The following is a 16,758-nucleotide window of genomic DNA, read 5'->3' as shown; positions in this document are numbered from 1 at the left end:
CTGGGATTTCTTTGGAAGAAATGATGCTAAAGCTGAAACTCCAGTACTTTGGCCACCTCATGACAAGAGTTGACTTCATTGGAAAAGACTCTGATGCTGGGAGGGATTAGGGGAAGGAGGAGAAGGGGACGACAAAGGATGAGATGGCTGGATGGCATCACCGACTCGATGGACCTGAGTCTGAGTGAATTCCGGGAGTTGGTGATGGACAGGGAGGCCTGGTGTGCTGTGATTCATGGGCTCACAAAGAGTTGGACATGACTGAGCGACTGAACCGAATTGAACTGTAAAGACTGAGTTTAGCCCTCAGAACAGGGCTGTTCCCTCTTCTAGGTGATGCATCCACCAGTCATCTTCCCGCCAAACAGTCATCTTCCTGCCAAACAATCCCGCCTAGATTTCCTGTCTCAGTAAATTCTCCCACATCCACCTGGATGCAAACTCCAGATGACCTGCCAGGCATCCTTCACTGCTTCCTGGGTCTCCCTTAGCCCCACATCCAATCAGTCCCTACATTTGTAGGTTCTGCCTTCTGAATCACTGTGAAGCCTGTCTGCTTGCCAGCATCTGTTTCTGCAAAGGTAGATCAGGCTCCCTCGACCATTGCTGCAGCCTCCTGATAGCTCCACACTGCAGTACCTCCTCCACGGTGCAGCCAGCGTGATCTTGCTGATGGGTGTTTTGAGCCCCTCATTCCCCACTTTACTGATCCATGTAGCCTTTAGTACCAACTGTAGCTTCCACAGCAGGTAAGCCATGGACTCCCACACTTGGGTCCTCTGCCCACTCTAGCCCCCTGGCCTGCCGCTCCCCATACCCCTTCCAGTTGATGCTCCAGCTTTGCTGATGAATACATGGTACCCTTGATGGATCACATTCCCTCTAACTACTGGGCCTTCACATCTGCTGTTGTCTCTTTCCTGCTTTCTTCTTCTTTTAATCCACTCCCTCCTTTGCCTTCATCCTGGCTAACCTTGGTTATCTTTCAGGAACAAAGCTGTTGTCTTCTTCTGAAAACTGTCCCTCATTATTGCCCACCTCCTTGTCTATGCCAGGTACCCCTTCTATGAATTCCCCTTATCTCCCTGAGCTTGCTTTTACTATAGTGGTTAGCACATTGTATTGTAATCACTTCTGTCCCCCAATAAATTCTGTACTCTTTGAGGGCAGTGATGGTAGCATATTCATTATGTTTTTAAAAAAGATTATTGACATTGATTTACAGTGTTGTATTAATTTCTGTATAGTGAAGTGTTAAGGTATATATATATATACACACATATAGATACTCTTTTTCATATCTTTTCCATTATGGTTTCAGTAGATAAAGAACATGTGGTACATGTATACAGTGGAATACTACTCAGCCGTGTTGAACCCCAGTTCCCAGCATGATGCTTCACACATAGGTGAGAGTCAGTCAGTGCTGCTTGAATAAGTGAGTAGACAGATTCGTTTATATTCCCTCTAGGTTTTGTCTCTGAATTAAATTCTCCCAACTCATTCAGCTTTTCTGCTATGTTATTTCTAACATAGCAGAAAGAGTGAAAGACGCTTTCACTCTTCTTTGAATATCTCAGTGTCCCCTTAAAGTGTCATACCCAAGTGACAGTTGTATCACACTTACATTTTAAAGGATCTTTTAAAGTGATTTTTAGATAGCTCAAGTCACAGTTACCAGATTAAATCACTGAGTCAACTGCAGCACAAAGAAATTGCCAGGATATACAAACGTAACTTTTTACCAGATCAAGTTAGTAGCCAGATATTGGCATAATGAATAAAATCAGTTTTTTCCTCTGTCACTCTTAAAGCATGAATTGGTCTTTGCCTTAGGTGGATGACTGTTTATTAAATTGAGCTTACGGGACTTCCCTGGTGGTCCAGTGGCTAAGACTCTGAGCTCCCAGTGCAGGGGGCCTGGGTTCAATCTCTGGTCAGGGAACTAGAGATCCCATATGCTACAATTAAGAGTTTGCATGTTGCAGCTGAAAGATCCCACATGCTGCAACAAATACCTGGCATAGCCAAATAAATAATTTTTTTTTTTTAATTGAGCTTACTCATTCACATGGTGTTCCTGGGCCATAATTACTGAGTTCAAGTCCCACTGCCAAGCATGGACTTTCCTGAACATCTTGGCTTTCTCCTATAAAATTAGGATGATTAAATTTTCCATCTATCTACTGCTGGTGTTTAGAAAATTGATGAAGTTGTATTAAGGAATCACGTTTTGTTTCTTGGATGAAAGGTGTTGTGTAAATGCAATGAATCAAAATGTTATTATTTCAGGTTGCATGACATAATGGAATATCTGTGGAGAAACATTGCCTGGGCATTGTTTGGTTATTTCTGTTTTTATAATAATTGCACATATTAAATTGGGACTATTTATGGGAATATAAGGATCCAAATGTTTTCAAGAAAAAAAAAAGTGTACTTATGTTAGAGAGATAGACTAGAGTGATCTTGAGCAAGGTCTGTACCTTGCATTTCTCTCTCTATATATAAGAAGTAACTCCCCCCTACAGGGTATACCCACAGGGGTGTAGTTATTGGGAGCATTAGATCAGAATACTAAGTAATAGCATTTAGCACAATGCATGGCACATGCTCATCACTCGGGAAATAGTGGAGTCTGTTATTTTGTTTTCAGCTGGTCTCATTTTAGGCAGTTATTTTATTTTTTTTAATATATTTCAGATTTAGTCCTCTTCTGCAGAATTCTTAACTGCTGCTTAGTGCATGAATTCTTAGACTTGGGAGGATTTATTAAAGTTTAGAATCATTGGTTGAAGACACACTTTATAAAGTCCGGGGAATATAGAGACTAGGGGCCCATAGTTTTCATTTAAGAAATTTAAGAAGTATTTATTAAGAAAAGTAATTATAACTTGGAATGGTGAGTGTGGTCAAACTTGAAGTCTGAGGTTTTCTCAAATATAACTTATTAAGGGTAACGAATGTGTATATGTGTGTGTGTGTGTGTACTGCTGCTGCTGCTGCTAAGTCACTTCAGTCGTGTCCGACTCTGTGTGACCCCCTAGACGGCAGCCCACCAGGCTCCCCCATCCCTGGGGTTCTCCAGGCAAGAACACTGGAGTGGGTTGCCATTTACAACTAGAGATGACCACCATTTATCAAACACTTAGTATGTGTCAAGTCACTGGGCTAGGCTCAAGGGAGGGAAGGAAATGGAATATATAGAGACGTGAGTAAGATGTGGTCTCTGTTCTCAGGGAGCTTCCAGTCTTGGGAAAGGTTGTGGAGGAAAAAAAGACATCTGCAGATAACTACCAAAGGGAAGAGTTAATTTGGCAGATGGGGAGAGGGTTAGAGTAGATAGATTAAGGATAGAGTTAACAAGCTTTAAATTTCAATTAAAACATTGATAGGAAAAGGTAACATTTTATACACCACTCTACTAATTGAGTGAATGTGTACTGGTATAACAGTATGAAGCTAGAAGGACTTCATAGCATCCTTTGGCCACTTTCCCTAAGCTTATCCATATAAATTTTTACATAGTCATATATGCCCAAAGAAGAACATTTCCATATTTCTTACATAATTCTGGAAACTGACTCTCATACCTGTAGGAGAAGAAAGGAAAGAGAAGGCAGCTAAAATTGATTTAATGCCTACTGTGTACAGAACCCAGTGCTAGGCTTTTTGTCATATGTAATCTTCTTGGTTGCACTATGACATTGATATTTCCCCCACTTTATAGAAAGAGGAAATTGAGATTTAGAGAGGCTAAGTATCTTGTTTCAGAGCACACAGTGAGTAAATACTGCGATTATTTCTGCCACACATTTGCTTCTCAGGAAGCTGCATTGTAACTCTTAACAATAATTAAAAAAAAAATCAGAACTTAAATTATTTTATCTTTTTGAAGTTCTGTAATCTTTGCTGTGAACATTCTAAGAGTGCATTCTCAAGTGCTTGGTAGTGCTCAGCATAAAATAGCCACTGGAAGGCTACCCTGAAACAGCAGAACTAATAGCAAGGAGAGGTCTCTGAAGTAGTCTGTGCCGCAGTCTAGCTTCATTATTATAGCAGGCTTATGTATTGCTTTAGATTACTAACGGGCTTCAGTCTCTTACTGATGCCTTTGGCTAGTTACTTTAGAAAATATTTTACGTAGGGATAAGGATGTAAAAAGTGTAGTCTATGTCTACACCTAAAGCAAAGGTGTATTTTAGTCTAGAACGTTCAGTGTTGTTCAGAGGTGTTAATGAATTTGCTATTAAAAACTATGCCTTTTCTTTTCAGCTTAAAGAAGTCTTCTGCCGAACTGAAAAAAATATTAGCCAATGGCCAGGTAGGTTTCATTACAGATTAAGATTTTCTGATAGTAGTAACTTAGTGCTGTCCAGATTTTTTTTTAATCCATAAACTTAATAAACAGATAAAGGATCTGTATATTTCTTCTTGTCATAAATGAATTACATGGCTTAATTTGATTGGCAGAACAATTTGCAGCACGTTTTTCAAACTGTGCTAATGGGTTTCACTCCCAGCAGATTGAAGTACCATGCACACACCCTGCTGCCAGCTCAGGGTAAAAAAAGTTAATCAGTTCTGAACAAGTGTGTCAACCCATGGGTTGTTGAAATGGCCCTGCATCCTGAGGTGACTGTTTCTTTCATTATCTTTAGGGAGAAAAAGAAAAACTGTTAACTTTCTCACCTTAGTTTCTTCTTTTGTCCTGAAACTAACACTGGCTTTTTAGAGGAACAGAGTCACAACAGACCTTTGCCATTTAAAATTCCTGGCCTTCAGGAACCCTCAGTTTGTCCAGTTGACTGGTCATCGAAAGCAGAATGACCTCCTCCTGTCAGTGAGGGACAAACGGGCCCGCAGGCCAGTTATTTCTCACTAATTTTGATTCAAGTAAATGGACACATCTGAAATAGTATAGTGCTTTTAAACATACACTGGTAAATTAAGCTACCTACAGGGTCCTCGATTCTTCGATAGCAACATAAATGCGCTTTAATGTTTGTTATAGAGGAAGCCCTTTGATAGCCTTGGAGGCAGGCGCCTGTCCATTGCGATCAAGCCTGCCTATTAGGCTCTATTGACTGAGACATCTGTGTCACCGCAAATAAAAGACTCTTATTGATTTTCTTAACTGCTGTTCACTTCCCGTCCATGTTTCTAAGGCTGAAATCTTAATTATCTCAGATGCTTATTCAGTGCCTTCACATGCTGACCTCTCCAAGCCTCATTGGCATTTCATGAATCAAGTGCTCGTAGTGGAGCATGTCAAGAAGACAAAGCTGGGTCCCCGTGCTTGTCCTTTAATATCACCTGTAACTCGATGGCCTGATAGATGTGTGTGCCTTAACGTGATGACTGTATGGTGGTACTTCTGGAAACCTTACTTATTTAGCATGTAATCTCTTGAATGTAGTTAGAAAAAGTAAATTGATTTGGTTTTGACATCTCATTGTCATCCAGAGTGTGTGAATTCTAGTCCTTAACTATTCAGCGTACAACTACAGAGAATCTGGTGGTATATGTATAATCTTATTGGTGCCCAAATTTTAGATCATGTTTATCTAATAGTACTTTTAACTTGAAGCAGCCAAAGTTTTTGTTTCGATTGAGGTCCACATATATATCCCCCTAGTGCCCTGCACGTTTTCAGACACACGAAACAAAACCTGACTAAAAGCTGAAATACTGAACCTAGGGTATTTATGTATCTCCAACATGTTTGCATTCTAGTTACTAACTGTAACTTATGAGTTACTTGTGTTCTTCAGCTGGAAAATATATTTCAAAATTGACATAAATTAAGAAGCTTTAACTACATTTGTTCAACCCAGGCAACGGAAAATAACCTGTCATAGATTCTTTCAAAAATGAAAAACAGTTATTTCTAGGGCAAAAAAAAAAAAAAAAAAAAACATTCTGAAATGTTCCTAGTATTCTGAATCTAATGCCATAAATATCTTAGTGCCCTCAGTTAGGAGATTCTCTTTGGTGGAGAATTGTCATGGCAATGATTTTTGACACTTAAAGATTGTTTATTGCTTTCCCTGGGGAATGTGATAGCCCCATGTTAAACAGCATGGCATTTCCTTACTTTTAAGGATTAGCCATTTTACATTTACTTTTATTCACAAAACAAAACAAAGAACTCCCACCTTTGGAAGTCTTCAAAATACCTCCTCCTCCTTTAAACTGACCTCCTTTAAATTAAGAATTCCTCAGTCCTTGGTGCTATCAGGTAAGTAAAGACTGAGCGAGATTGCATTGCAGTGAGGTAACATGCTCCATTGTGGCGTCAATAAATTTCTGGGCTGAACACTGACACCACTCTCTATGGAAGATGTAAGTCACATTTAACAATACTTTAACACTTAAGCGTAGTTTTTTATTTTAGTGGTTTATGCTCTCAAGCATTAATAATGATTTGCCTTTCCACTAGCCTCCACTTAGATTTAATAAGGAATTCATATTAATCATTAAAAGAAAGGGACATGATTCTTCAAGATAATCAAATATTGACAGGTTAGAAATAGCTTTCTGCCTGGGTTCATTGATATAGGTTATGTGATATAAATATTTATTTCTTTTCTGTCACTCAGAGTAAATGCCACCAATTGATTCAGCATTGATATAGTGTCAACAGTTCATAAGAAACATTTGACTGGCTTGTGTTTTCCGATTAGTCTCTGCTGTATAAAGTGGGATTTACTAAATCTCTCCAATTGTCTGCTCATAGAGTGTGACTGCTTTCTGAAACCATTATTGCTTCGATTTGTGAAGCAAAGGTCTGGTGATAGGACTGGTTTCTGTCAGACCTTTACATATAAAAGTAGGATTAATTGAGCATTTTTGTTTTAATGATTTATAAGCGATAGGTACTGATTCTTCTTAATATAGGCAGACAGTAAACAAAGAATATTTTATTTGTTGATCCATAATTGAATTCCATTTCATTTTCCTCATTAATTTCATTAATATTATATTAAATCAAACATTTTTTAGGAAGTTTAACATTTAGTCATTGGAATGAAGGCATTGTTTTTCTGTAATCACTTTATGATGGAGGATTCCTTTTTTTTCCTGCTTGAAAAAAAATCATAAGATATTTTTGGCATGTTTTATTGAGCACTATAAGTCAGTACCACTGATGTGTTTTCTGGATGTGTTTCTCCCACTTCAGCTGTAGTGCAGTATCATCTGTTTAACATTGGCCCTTGATTTGAAACTGATTAGAAATGGCCCAGTGGGTCAATTTAAAGGATTAAAAAAGTGCAGTTACTGCAAGGATGTATGACTTTGACCTTTGCATCTCTAAAGTTGTCTTTCCTCGGTTTTTTTTAATAATTTGTAGGAGAGAGTGACAGTGTTTTTCTGTTCCTAATTACTCAAGTATAAATGTACTGTGAAGTCAGAAATCTAGAAATAATTCTAATCCTGCTACATGTTTGACTGTTGTTTTGTGGACTTCAGATACCTTTAAAAAACTTCCTGTGTTTAGGAGAAAAAAAAAAAGGAGGAAGAAAAATAGTATTCAACATAAAATTAGCTTTAAAAACTGTCCTATTACCAATATATAAAACACTTAGATTCTTCCAGTTCATCTTAGGTCGGACCTAAATGTGGACGAGAGTGTGTGTGTCCAGACGGCATGACAGCTCATCTCCCCACACCAGCAAAACCTTCCCGAAGCCCTTCCTGGCGCCCCCCACCCCCCGCCTCTCTTTCAGCAGCAGCAGAGCCCAGTGCCACTCATGTCTCTCAGGTCATTTGCCAGCATGGCAGTTGACACATAATTGTAACTCTCAGGATTTTTTTTTCTTCTTCCTCCCTCACATCTGTTATTCTGCCTTTTATTTGCCTTTTTTTTTTTTTTAGTTGAAACAAGGAAACTGACTAATACTGAAAAGTTATTTGGTATCTTTAATTGTATAAAAACTTTCTTTTACCTCTTATTTAAAGAGCTATGCGATTTCTCTTCTTAAAAACAAACATTGTAGTTGATGAAATTGCTTTTGAGTGCCCTTCAGTTGATTATTTTCCTTTCTATGGGCCAGTGACCATTGATGGAGAGGCTGTCCCTCCATACTTACCCATGAGATCAACTGAGATCACAGAGCAGAGTATCCTGAAAGACTCAGTTCTCACCTTAACTAGTTACGTGACACAAATGAATTGGGTTATAAGCTTAAAATGTTGTAAAAATATGTGATTTTTATGTTACCTGATCTCAACTGTAATATTTAAATACTGTACTTTGTAGGCTTATAAATCCCACTTTTGTATCATGAGTACCGTTCCTAAGTTTCATTTTAGAAAAGTTGAATTAATATGCTTTTCTAAACTAAAAAAGCAGATATGTTGTTAGCTATTTGTTTATTCCTTTAATGATTGTTTCATATTTAAGATCAATTAAAGTAACCCATTTTGATCAGAGATACACAATTCTTAAATTTTGTTGTAATCAGTTCATAAGCTTGACCCTAATAGTTTTCCTTTTTAAAACTTTTCTGACATGATTAATACTTACATACTCTATAAAAATTAGAAGTTTCCCATAGGCAAAAAGTGGAGAAGGCAATGGCACCCCACTCCAGTACTCTTGCCTGGAAAATCCCATGGATGGAGGAGCCTGGTAGGCTGCAGTCCTTGAGGTCGCTAAGAGTCGGACACGACTGAGGGACTTCACTTTCACTTTTCACTTTCATGCACTGGAGAAGGAAATGGCAACCCACTCCAGTGTTCTTGCCTGGAGAATCCCAGGGACGGGGGAGCCTGGTGGGCTGCCGTCCATGGAGTCGCACAGAGTCGGACACGACTGAAGCAACTTAGCAGCAGCAGCATAGGCAAAAAGATCTGATATTTTTAAATAGAAAAATCTACCAGTCTATTTACAGTCTAGGCAGATTTCTATATAAAACTTTAAAACATTGTAGAAACACTTAAATATTTATGGATACTGTTTTTTGAGTGACATAGTTGTAGAACTTATTCTTTAAAACCATTTTTATCTTTATGATACTCTTACAATCTTTCTCATTATCTGAGGTATTCTAAATTTCCACCCTTGAATTTGCCTAAACATTGTATTGGCACGCGCATAACACTTGTCTGTACACACACACCCCTACACCCTGTATAGCATCCATAACATCCCCATATCGCTGAAGCTTTCAGCTTAGCCCCTGCCTTTTTTCTGTCTACCACTCCTGGTTAAGTTAGAGTGCTAGGTGGATGACTGCTCCACTTTTCTTTTCAGCCTAGGGGTTTTAGGTAAAAAAAGACTGATGTTGGGATTATAATGGCTGAAGCTACTTAGAGACCTACACCTTTGCCTTTTCTGCCTCCAGCAAAATATCACAAAATCAAGCCCCCTCTAAAGTCCTAGGTCTCTCACAGTATGTTATTGGAATGTGTAATATCACTGAGTCTTGATATTTATATTTTTCTAAGAGGAAACTACTGTTCCTTTTACCTGGAAAGTTCTGATGGTGTGGTGTAGATGGAGGGGATGTAATCGGACTGTGACCTCTCTAGGGCCCAGATCCTATAGCTGCATCCAGCTTACCCTTAAACCTCATTGCTACCAATTCAGAATTTGTGGACGTTGAATGAACTTTCTCCTAGAAATTTACTTCAGGCCGTGATGAGGATACAGATTGTTCAGCAAGTTACTAGTACAAATTAGGTTGTTGCAGTCATGTTTAGGAAGTTGCAGTCATGTTTGAGGAATGTTTTCAAGGAAGTAGCCTATTTGTACCTACCAATATATACTGATATTTACATACATAAATATTACATATTTTATACTGTTTGATCAAGGTAAACCCAGTAGCAACTCTGCTAGTTTGTTTAGCATCTCAAGTTACTTTATGTGCAATTTCATGCTGCTTTGAAATTTGTCATTTGGTCCAGAATAATGAGATTTTCTTTTCTTCATGCCACATATTTTATATAGGTTGAAATAGGTTTTATTTCTGTGTTAGTGGTTTAAAGGAAATGAAGAAAAGAATTTCCCTCAAATAGAAAAATTTTTGCCAATTTTTATGACTCATCTGTCATTTTGCCTCTGACCCTAAATGTAGTAATTAGCTGGTTGCAAATTACATCAGTTAGGTTGTACTACAATTAAATCAGGTGCTGAGCTTGGCCTTTATACATTAATCTGTCAATATTCTTTTACAGTGTGGCAGAATGGCTTGGAAAGGAAGCTGTTTCTATTACTTCCACTGTATTCCTAATTATCACAGCTCTCTGAAGCTTCAACCTCAGAAATGTATAGAAGAAAAATATTTCCCTTGATATATGGAGCCTTGTTTTATTCCACTGGTGAAAGTTTAGAGTAGAGCAAAATATTTAAAGCTTTACTATAATGGTTTGAAAGCAAACTATTTTTTTTCCAGGTGATACTGAATTAAAAACTCCATCTATTTTTTGCCCATGCAAGGCAGTGCAATTCCCTGGAAATTGATTTTTTTTTTCAGGGCTTACTATGGCTTTTCCCAAGCTTTAGCTATATGGAAAATAACACTTTATTGAATCCACTTAGTGAATAAAGTTGGCAGTTAATTTTTAAGCAACTGGACCAGTGTGTAGAAAATTACTGAATTCCTTAAATAGAATCTGACTAGTCTTAAAGTCACTTGATAAATAATTACTTAGGGAGTTGTTTCAAACTCTAAAACATTGTATTGTGGGTACTAAAATAATTTCACTTCTATTCACTGTACAAATGAGAGTAGTATTTGTGGTATAACAGTTTTACAGAATCTGGGAAAATGTACGTGTTGCTTTATATAATAGATTAGAAAAATGACTTTAGTTTATACGAATCACATGCTTACTTGCTTTCCTTTTATGCATTATAACATTTTACTATATGTGCCTTTTAAAGTGCATCGATTTGGCACTTTTCCATAAGATTTCTACCCAGCTATTGCTGGGTACTAATTTTTCATTTCCCCCCAAAAAAGCAGTGTCAACTCTAGGAAAATCATTAACATTATTCAGTTAGTTTGTTTAATGTTAATTAGAGGGTCACTTGAGTTTTCAGGGGCTGATGTATTTACAGATTGTGCATTGGATTACTAGGGGGGTGTGTGTGTGTGTCTTGCCAAGTCTGACTTTGGTTATGTGCAGTGCTGTTTGGCAGCGGTTATTGTAGTGCTGGAGACCGTTCTTATCGGTATCTCTGACCTGACCCTTTTGAGCTATGTTATATCATTCCATTTTGACACCTTTTATCAAACTTTAATGAAATGACCCAGGCAAACAAATTGTCATTAAACTTTCCATCACTTTGTCCCTTGGTATCGTCTTTTATAAATTGGACAGCAAATGTTGTATTGATCTTCTCGTTCTTGCAGCTGAACTTGAAATGACCCAGACTGCTTGTTGTTTATGGCCCAGAGTTGCTTTTCCTTGACATTTCCATCCACAGCATGACACCCTTTTTGTTTTTCTTTCTTTCTTGTGGAGATGAATGAACAAGACATACGGTATCGAGACACTCTTGGTCATGGCAACGGCGGCACAGTCTACAAGTGAGTAGTCAATTTTGTTTAAACTTTCTCTCCACTTTTGCCAAATGTGGGTATCCAAGTTCTCCATGGCAAAGATTTTTAAATGACTACCAGCACTTAGATTTTATTTCCACATATGACTCCAAAATTCTGTAAGGCATCTATTTTCTCAGAAATTGCTTGGAAAAGTGCATTTATATTGCCTTTTTAATATTTCTGAGTCTGCATCTCTCCTGGGTGAGCATTTAATAGTCCACCATTAGCAAGTATACCTTTAACTGGCCTGAAGTTTAATGCATTTTTTTTTTCACTCTTTTAGCACCATTATTTTTTTTTAACTTGCTAGCACCCTATGCTAGTCCCCTGCCTGTTTACACCTATGCCCAGTGGAAGACAACCCTTATAAATACCATTGCTTTGCCCTGTGTTGACAGTTATTAAAAAGCCTCTTCCTGTTGTGTTTCCTTCTCTCCTCGCCCTACACCCCTGAGAGAATTTCTACACATTGATGAATATGTTAAGTTATAAAATTCTCCCAAATTCTGGTTGCAGTGATCTTAGCCTAAAGGAGTGTTCATTTTCATATTAAAAAATGCTAACCGTAAAAAATACTTCTCTCGACAGGGAAGTCTTTCTCATGCAGTAGTGCAAAGTTTAAACTACATAATGTAATATCTGGTACTTAATAGTCTGCAATGATGTATGAAAAATATTCCACTAGGAATTAAAAAATCCATATTCTGTAAGAAAGCCCTGAGGGAGTAATAAAGCTTTCCTCCAGAGAGCTGTTTTCCATATATACACTACCCCTGCATCACATTATAATTGTGTTTTTACCTTAGATATTTTACTATTGATATTAATATATATTTTCAAAGTTGTAAAATAATTAATTTATGTTCTTATTGGTTACTGATTTTCTTAGAATTTTGAGTTCTTACTAACCATGTGTGAATATAGCTAAAAATTTCCCTGTTGCCCTTGAACATGAAAGGTCACATCCTAAAATTCCAGAATATCCTCAACTCAGATGCGGCCTTGGCATAGAATTAGATTTCTCAGGTTAGAAGCTCCTTCAAGGTTATCTGATCCAGTTCCCTCCCTAGGGCTTTGATCCTCTCTGTAGGTGGAGCCAGGAAATGTCCTTTCTCCTAAAGTCCTTGAACATAGTCCTTTAAGAACATATGTTTACATATTTGGATGGTTTTTTCCTATAGATGACTGAGTATGGCAAGTAGTTGGTCTGAATGTTAATTGCTTCCACTAGGCTAATTCAGATAATTAAATAATAACACATTTCTTTCACAATCCTTGGGTCTTACCCTCTTGCCCTTAAAATGTGTGATGCCTAATTTGTCTAAAGAATTTGAGGCTACCATTGTCCTTTCCTGGATCTGTACTGTCATTCCTTCCCATGCAACCCCTAGTACTACATAAATAGCATTTCTTCGTCCTGGTCTTCTCACTCTTATCTGACTTGACTTTTTACCCTGTGCTAAAGGTTCTTGGTTTCAGGTACCATTAGAAATAAGAAGGGACATGTATACTCAAATTGCTTCTCTTGAGTTCCCTAAAGGGAGCAGTTTTCAAAATCTCAGCCTTTCTTCTTCTTAATGCTTTTATGCTAATGTTCAGGTGTAATAAAATAGAAAAGTTTTCTAGCAACTCTTTGAATGCCTTTTATCAGCTTCACATAGAATCCAAACACATTTCTTTAGACCTCTAACCTACTTACTTGTGCTGTTTCACCAAATGTTTGACTCTTGAGCGTGTTAATATTTTTAAATTGAAGGCCTGTTGTGAATTTACTGTCCTGGTTTATTCTAGAGAGGAGAAAACATAAGACCAAACCCCAGCAGATAATTTTTATTGGAAATAATATTCTATGTGTTAAAATTTTAATCTTTTATCTTAAAACAGGTTTATAAAAAAAGGGGAGAGGGCATACAGGGAAGTAGAAATAACATGCTCATCCAGCAAGGGAAAATTACAGCATAAAATTATGTTAGTGTTGTTTTTCTTTAACTGTTATCCTTAATTGTAGTAAAAACATAAAAATTACCATCTCAACCATTTGTAAGTCTACAGTTCAGTGGCATTAAGTATGTTCACATTATTGTGTAACCATCAACACTGTCCATCTGCACAACTTTTTTGTCTTGCAAATAATTTCCCATTCGCCTGGCTAATGTTTTTAGCTAAGAAGCATGGCTAGAAGTTTTCTTTTTATTAGAGTCACAGTATCCAAGGAAGGGTCCTTAGCACGAGTTCTTTAATTTGCTAGGATGCCGCAGTGACATTAGCATCTTCTCCTGGGTTTATTTAGTTGGCTTCCATTGCTTATGCTCAAAACACTTTGTAAGATTCAGTATGTTTTTGACAGTGGTTGTCATTATGGAGGGTGAGTGGCGGTGTCATGATCATTTCAGTACTTTATGTTGTAGATTTCTTATGAAAAGAAGACATTTCACTTATTGCCTAGGTGATTCTTAAGGAGAGAGAACATGAAGATATAAAATTACATAACCACTTGTCATTGATCAGTTCAGTTCAGTCATGCCCAACTCTTTGCGACCCCATGGACTGTAGCATACCAGGCTTCCCTGTCCGTCTCAAGCTCATGTCCATCGCGTCATTGATCATTGATCATTGTCATTGATCATTGGTCTTCATTTCTGTCTGGGCTTCAATTTGTGGTGTTCTCGTATTTCTGGCTTTTAGTTCAGCACAAAGAAATGGTATAATCATCAAGAAATGAAAAGCCACTTTACTAAAGTCTCTATAAAACTGAGCGTTTGATGTGTTTTGATTGACTTTCTCCTATACTAAGTTTACCTTAATGGTGTTGACTATAAAAACTGTGATTTTTCAAACAAAAATGATTACATTACAGGCTATGCTACATAAACTAGATGAAGAAAATATTGGAAAATCCACTCATTGGTAACAAAACTGCCTAATGGGCCTATTTTTTTTTTCTTATAAAGAATAATAAGCTAATAAATGTGAAGCAAAAGTTGATATTTCAGTCTTATTTGCTCCACTTGAGATGTTGTGAATTTTAAGGGATATGATATTGTGTAACTACAATATATGTTATTTAATAGTTGATCACATTTTCATCCTTTAAGTTTGGATATTCTCCTCAGTTATACAGTATGAAATTCTGGGCCTATATATTTGAACCAAATGCAAATTCTGTGTATAGCCCCCTGCTGAACTCATGATAGCGATCCAGCCAGGTAATTGTAAATTGTGGTATCTCTTGGATTATTAGTTTGGATGAAATGGATCAATTCTAAGAGAAAGAATTATTTAGGAAAAGTAAATGAATGTACTTTAACTGCTTCATTTCCTAAAGTACAAGTTGCTCCAAAAAATAAATCAGGAAGCACACATGTACTATTCCCTTCTGATAGATTCACAATAAATTCTGAAAGCTTAGAGGAAGTAGAAAACAGTATGTGTTGTGGTTAAGTATAGGGACTCTGAGTTTGAATTCTGCATCTGCCACTAACCAGCTTGTGTGATGTTGGGAAAGTTACATAGTGTCTTCTATCTCAGTTTCCCTATGCTTAAAATGGGGATAATACTAATACCTATCTTATAAAAGTGGGCTTCCCAGGTGGCTCAGTGGTAAAGATTCTGCCTGCCAATGCAGGAGACGCAGGAGACATGGATTCAATCCTTGGGTTGGGAAGATTTCCTGGAGGAGGAAATGGCAACCCACTCCAGTACTCTTGCCTGGAGAATCCCCATGGACAGAGGAGTCTGGTGGGCTGTAGTCCATGGGGTCACAAGGAGTTGGACAGGACTTAGCAACTGAGTACACGTCGTACAAAATTATTGTGAGGTTAAATTAGATGTTCCATAAAAAAGGCTTAGTACTGTGTCTGACACTGAATGTTCATGATTCTTACATGAACTTACTACTGTTCATGATAGAAATGAACAATGATAGAAAGAGCATTAATCCCTGGGCTTTCTATGCTTACTTGGCCATGGGATTCTTTTCTTGAGAAAGATCTGTAAATATCTCACAGAATTAAAGTTGTATTGAATTAACTTTGAGAAATTCTGCAATATGATACCAAATATATTTCGATGTTGCCTTTGGTTCTTTATTCCTTTATGAGTATGGTTTATTTTTATATCGTATATTATTTTAAATAGAATGATTTTTCAAAGTTTCAAGGTATATTCTCATTTATTGTAGTTTACTTTCAAATTGCTATAAGACAGCTGGTATAATGGCAAGCCTGTTTTACCGCTGGTAAAAGCTGGGGCTCACATTCATGTAACAGAACCAGCACTCTACACCGCATCTCTTCCTTCCACTCTGTTTCTCCCTGAGGCAGTGTTTTCTCAAGGTCAGGCAGAGTCCATTGCATTTACTTGTATTTTCTAGTGTACCCAGCACAGTCCTAAGGATAGAAGAGATGCTCTATACATGTTGGCTGGAATAAGAATGAGGCCAGTGGAGGTTTTTTCCAAGCAGGTTTTAGCAGGGTTCTTTAATTGGATCCTCCCCATATCTAGCTAGTTTTAGAGGCTGCATAATTTTGAGCCTGCATAATTGTTTTAGAACATTCACCAAGAAGCATAGGGATTTCTAAACTAAAAGCATATGTTTGAATGATTAATTTTCTTTCACATATTAAAAACTTAGTATTTGGTGTCCACTAACTCAACATTCTAGTTACTGTCCTTTTTTCTTGGATAGTAAGTCACATGGAAATGAAAGTAATTAATAGGATCAGTTACTTTGAAAACGTTCTATGATAATGAGCCAGGCACTCAGATTTTTTGCTCCTTCAGTGCATTGTTTGAAGGAGTCGCATAAGCTCTGGGTCCAAAAATGAAGTAGTATCTACCTCTTAGGACTTAGGCCATGCTGAGTCAGTTAGCCGACACGCACTTAAGGATCATCTGTTCTCTTTTTTTTAATGCAATTATTTAGGCTAAGACTCTTGCTGTTAGCTTTCTGGCCATGTATTCTAATCTCAAGGTATTGGAAAACACTAGTGGATTTTCTAAATCTAGCTGCTTCTTATGGTACAGTTAAGAGGTGTAACCTGGGTTTGAGGTAGAATTTTCTCAGTGGTATAATCGGTAGCATGTATGCTAACTACATGGTGTTTCAAAGATTGGATATATACCATTATTTAACAATTAATTTGACCATATCTAGAGATAAGAGAGGAGGGAAGGGTTAACAGTTCTCAAAGGTGTTGGT

General features: G+C 37.4%; 1 protein-coding gene across 8 annotated transcripts in view; it reads left to right on the top strand.

Moving 5' to 3' along the window:
• The window catches only part of MAP2K5 (mitogen-activated protein kinase kinase 5), a 266,618-nt gene that overhangs the window by 48,338 nt on the left and 201,522 nt on the right, over positions 1-16,758 (top strand). For all 8 annotated transcript variants that reach the window (XM_006052082.3, XM_044925392.1, XM_006052081.3 and 5 more), the window contains exons 7-8: positions 4,276-4,324; positions 11,479-11,543. In XM_006052082.3, the coding sequence (XP_006052144.1) occupies positions 4,276-4,324; positions 11,479-11,543 (114 nt within the window). The remainder of the gene's footprint in view (positions 1-4,275; positions 4,325-11,478; positions 11,544-16,758) is intronic.

This window comes from Bubalus bubalis, chromosome 11, assembly GCF_019923935.1.
Source record: "Bubalus bubalis isolate 160015118507 breed Murrah chromosome 11, NDDB_SH_1, whole genome shotgun sequence".
NCBI classification, from domain to species: Eukaryota; Metazoa; Chordata; class Mammalia; order Artiodactyla; family Bovidae; genus Bubalus; species Bubalus bubalis.
This window is presented reverse-complemented; position numbering and strand designations above follow the sequence as displayed.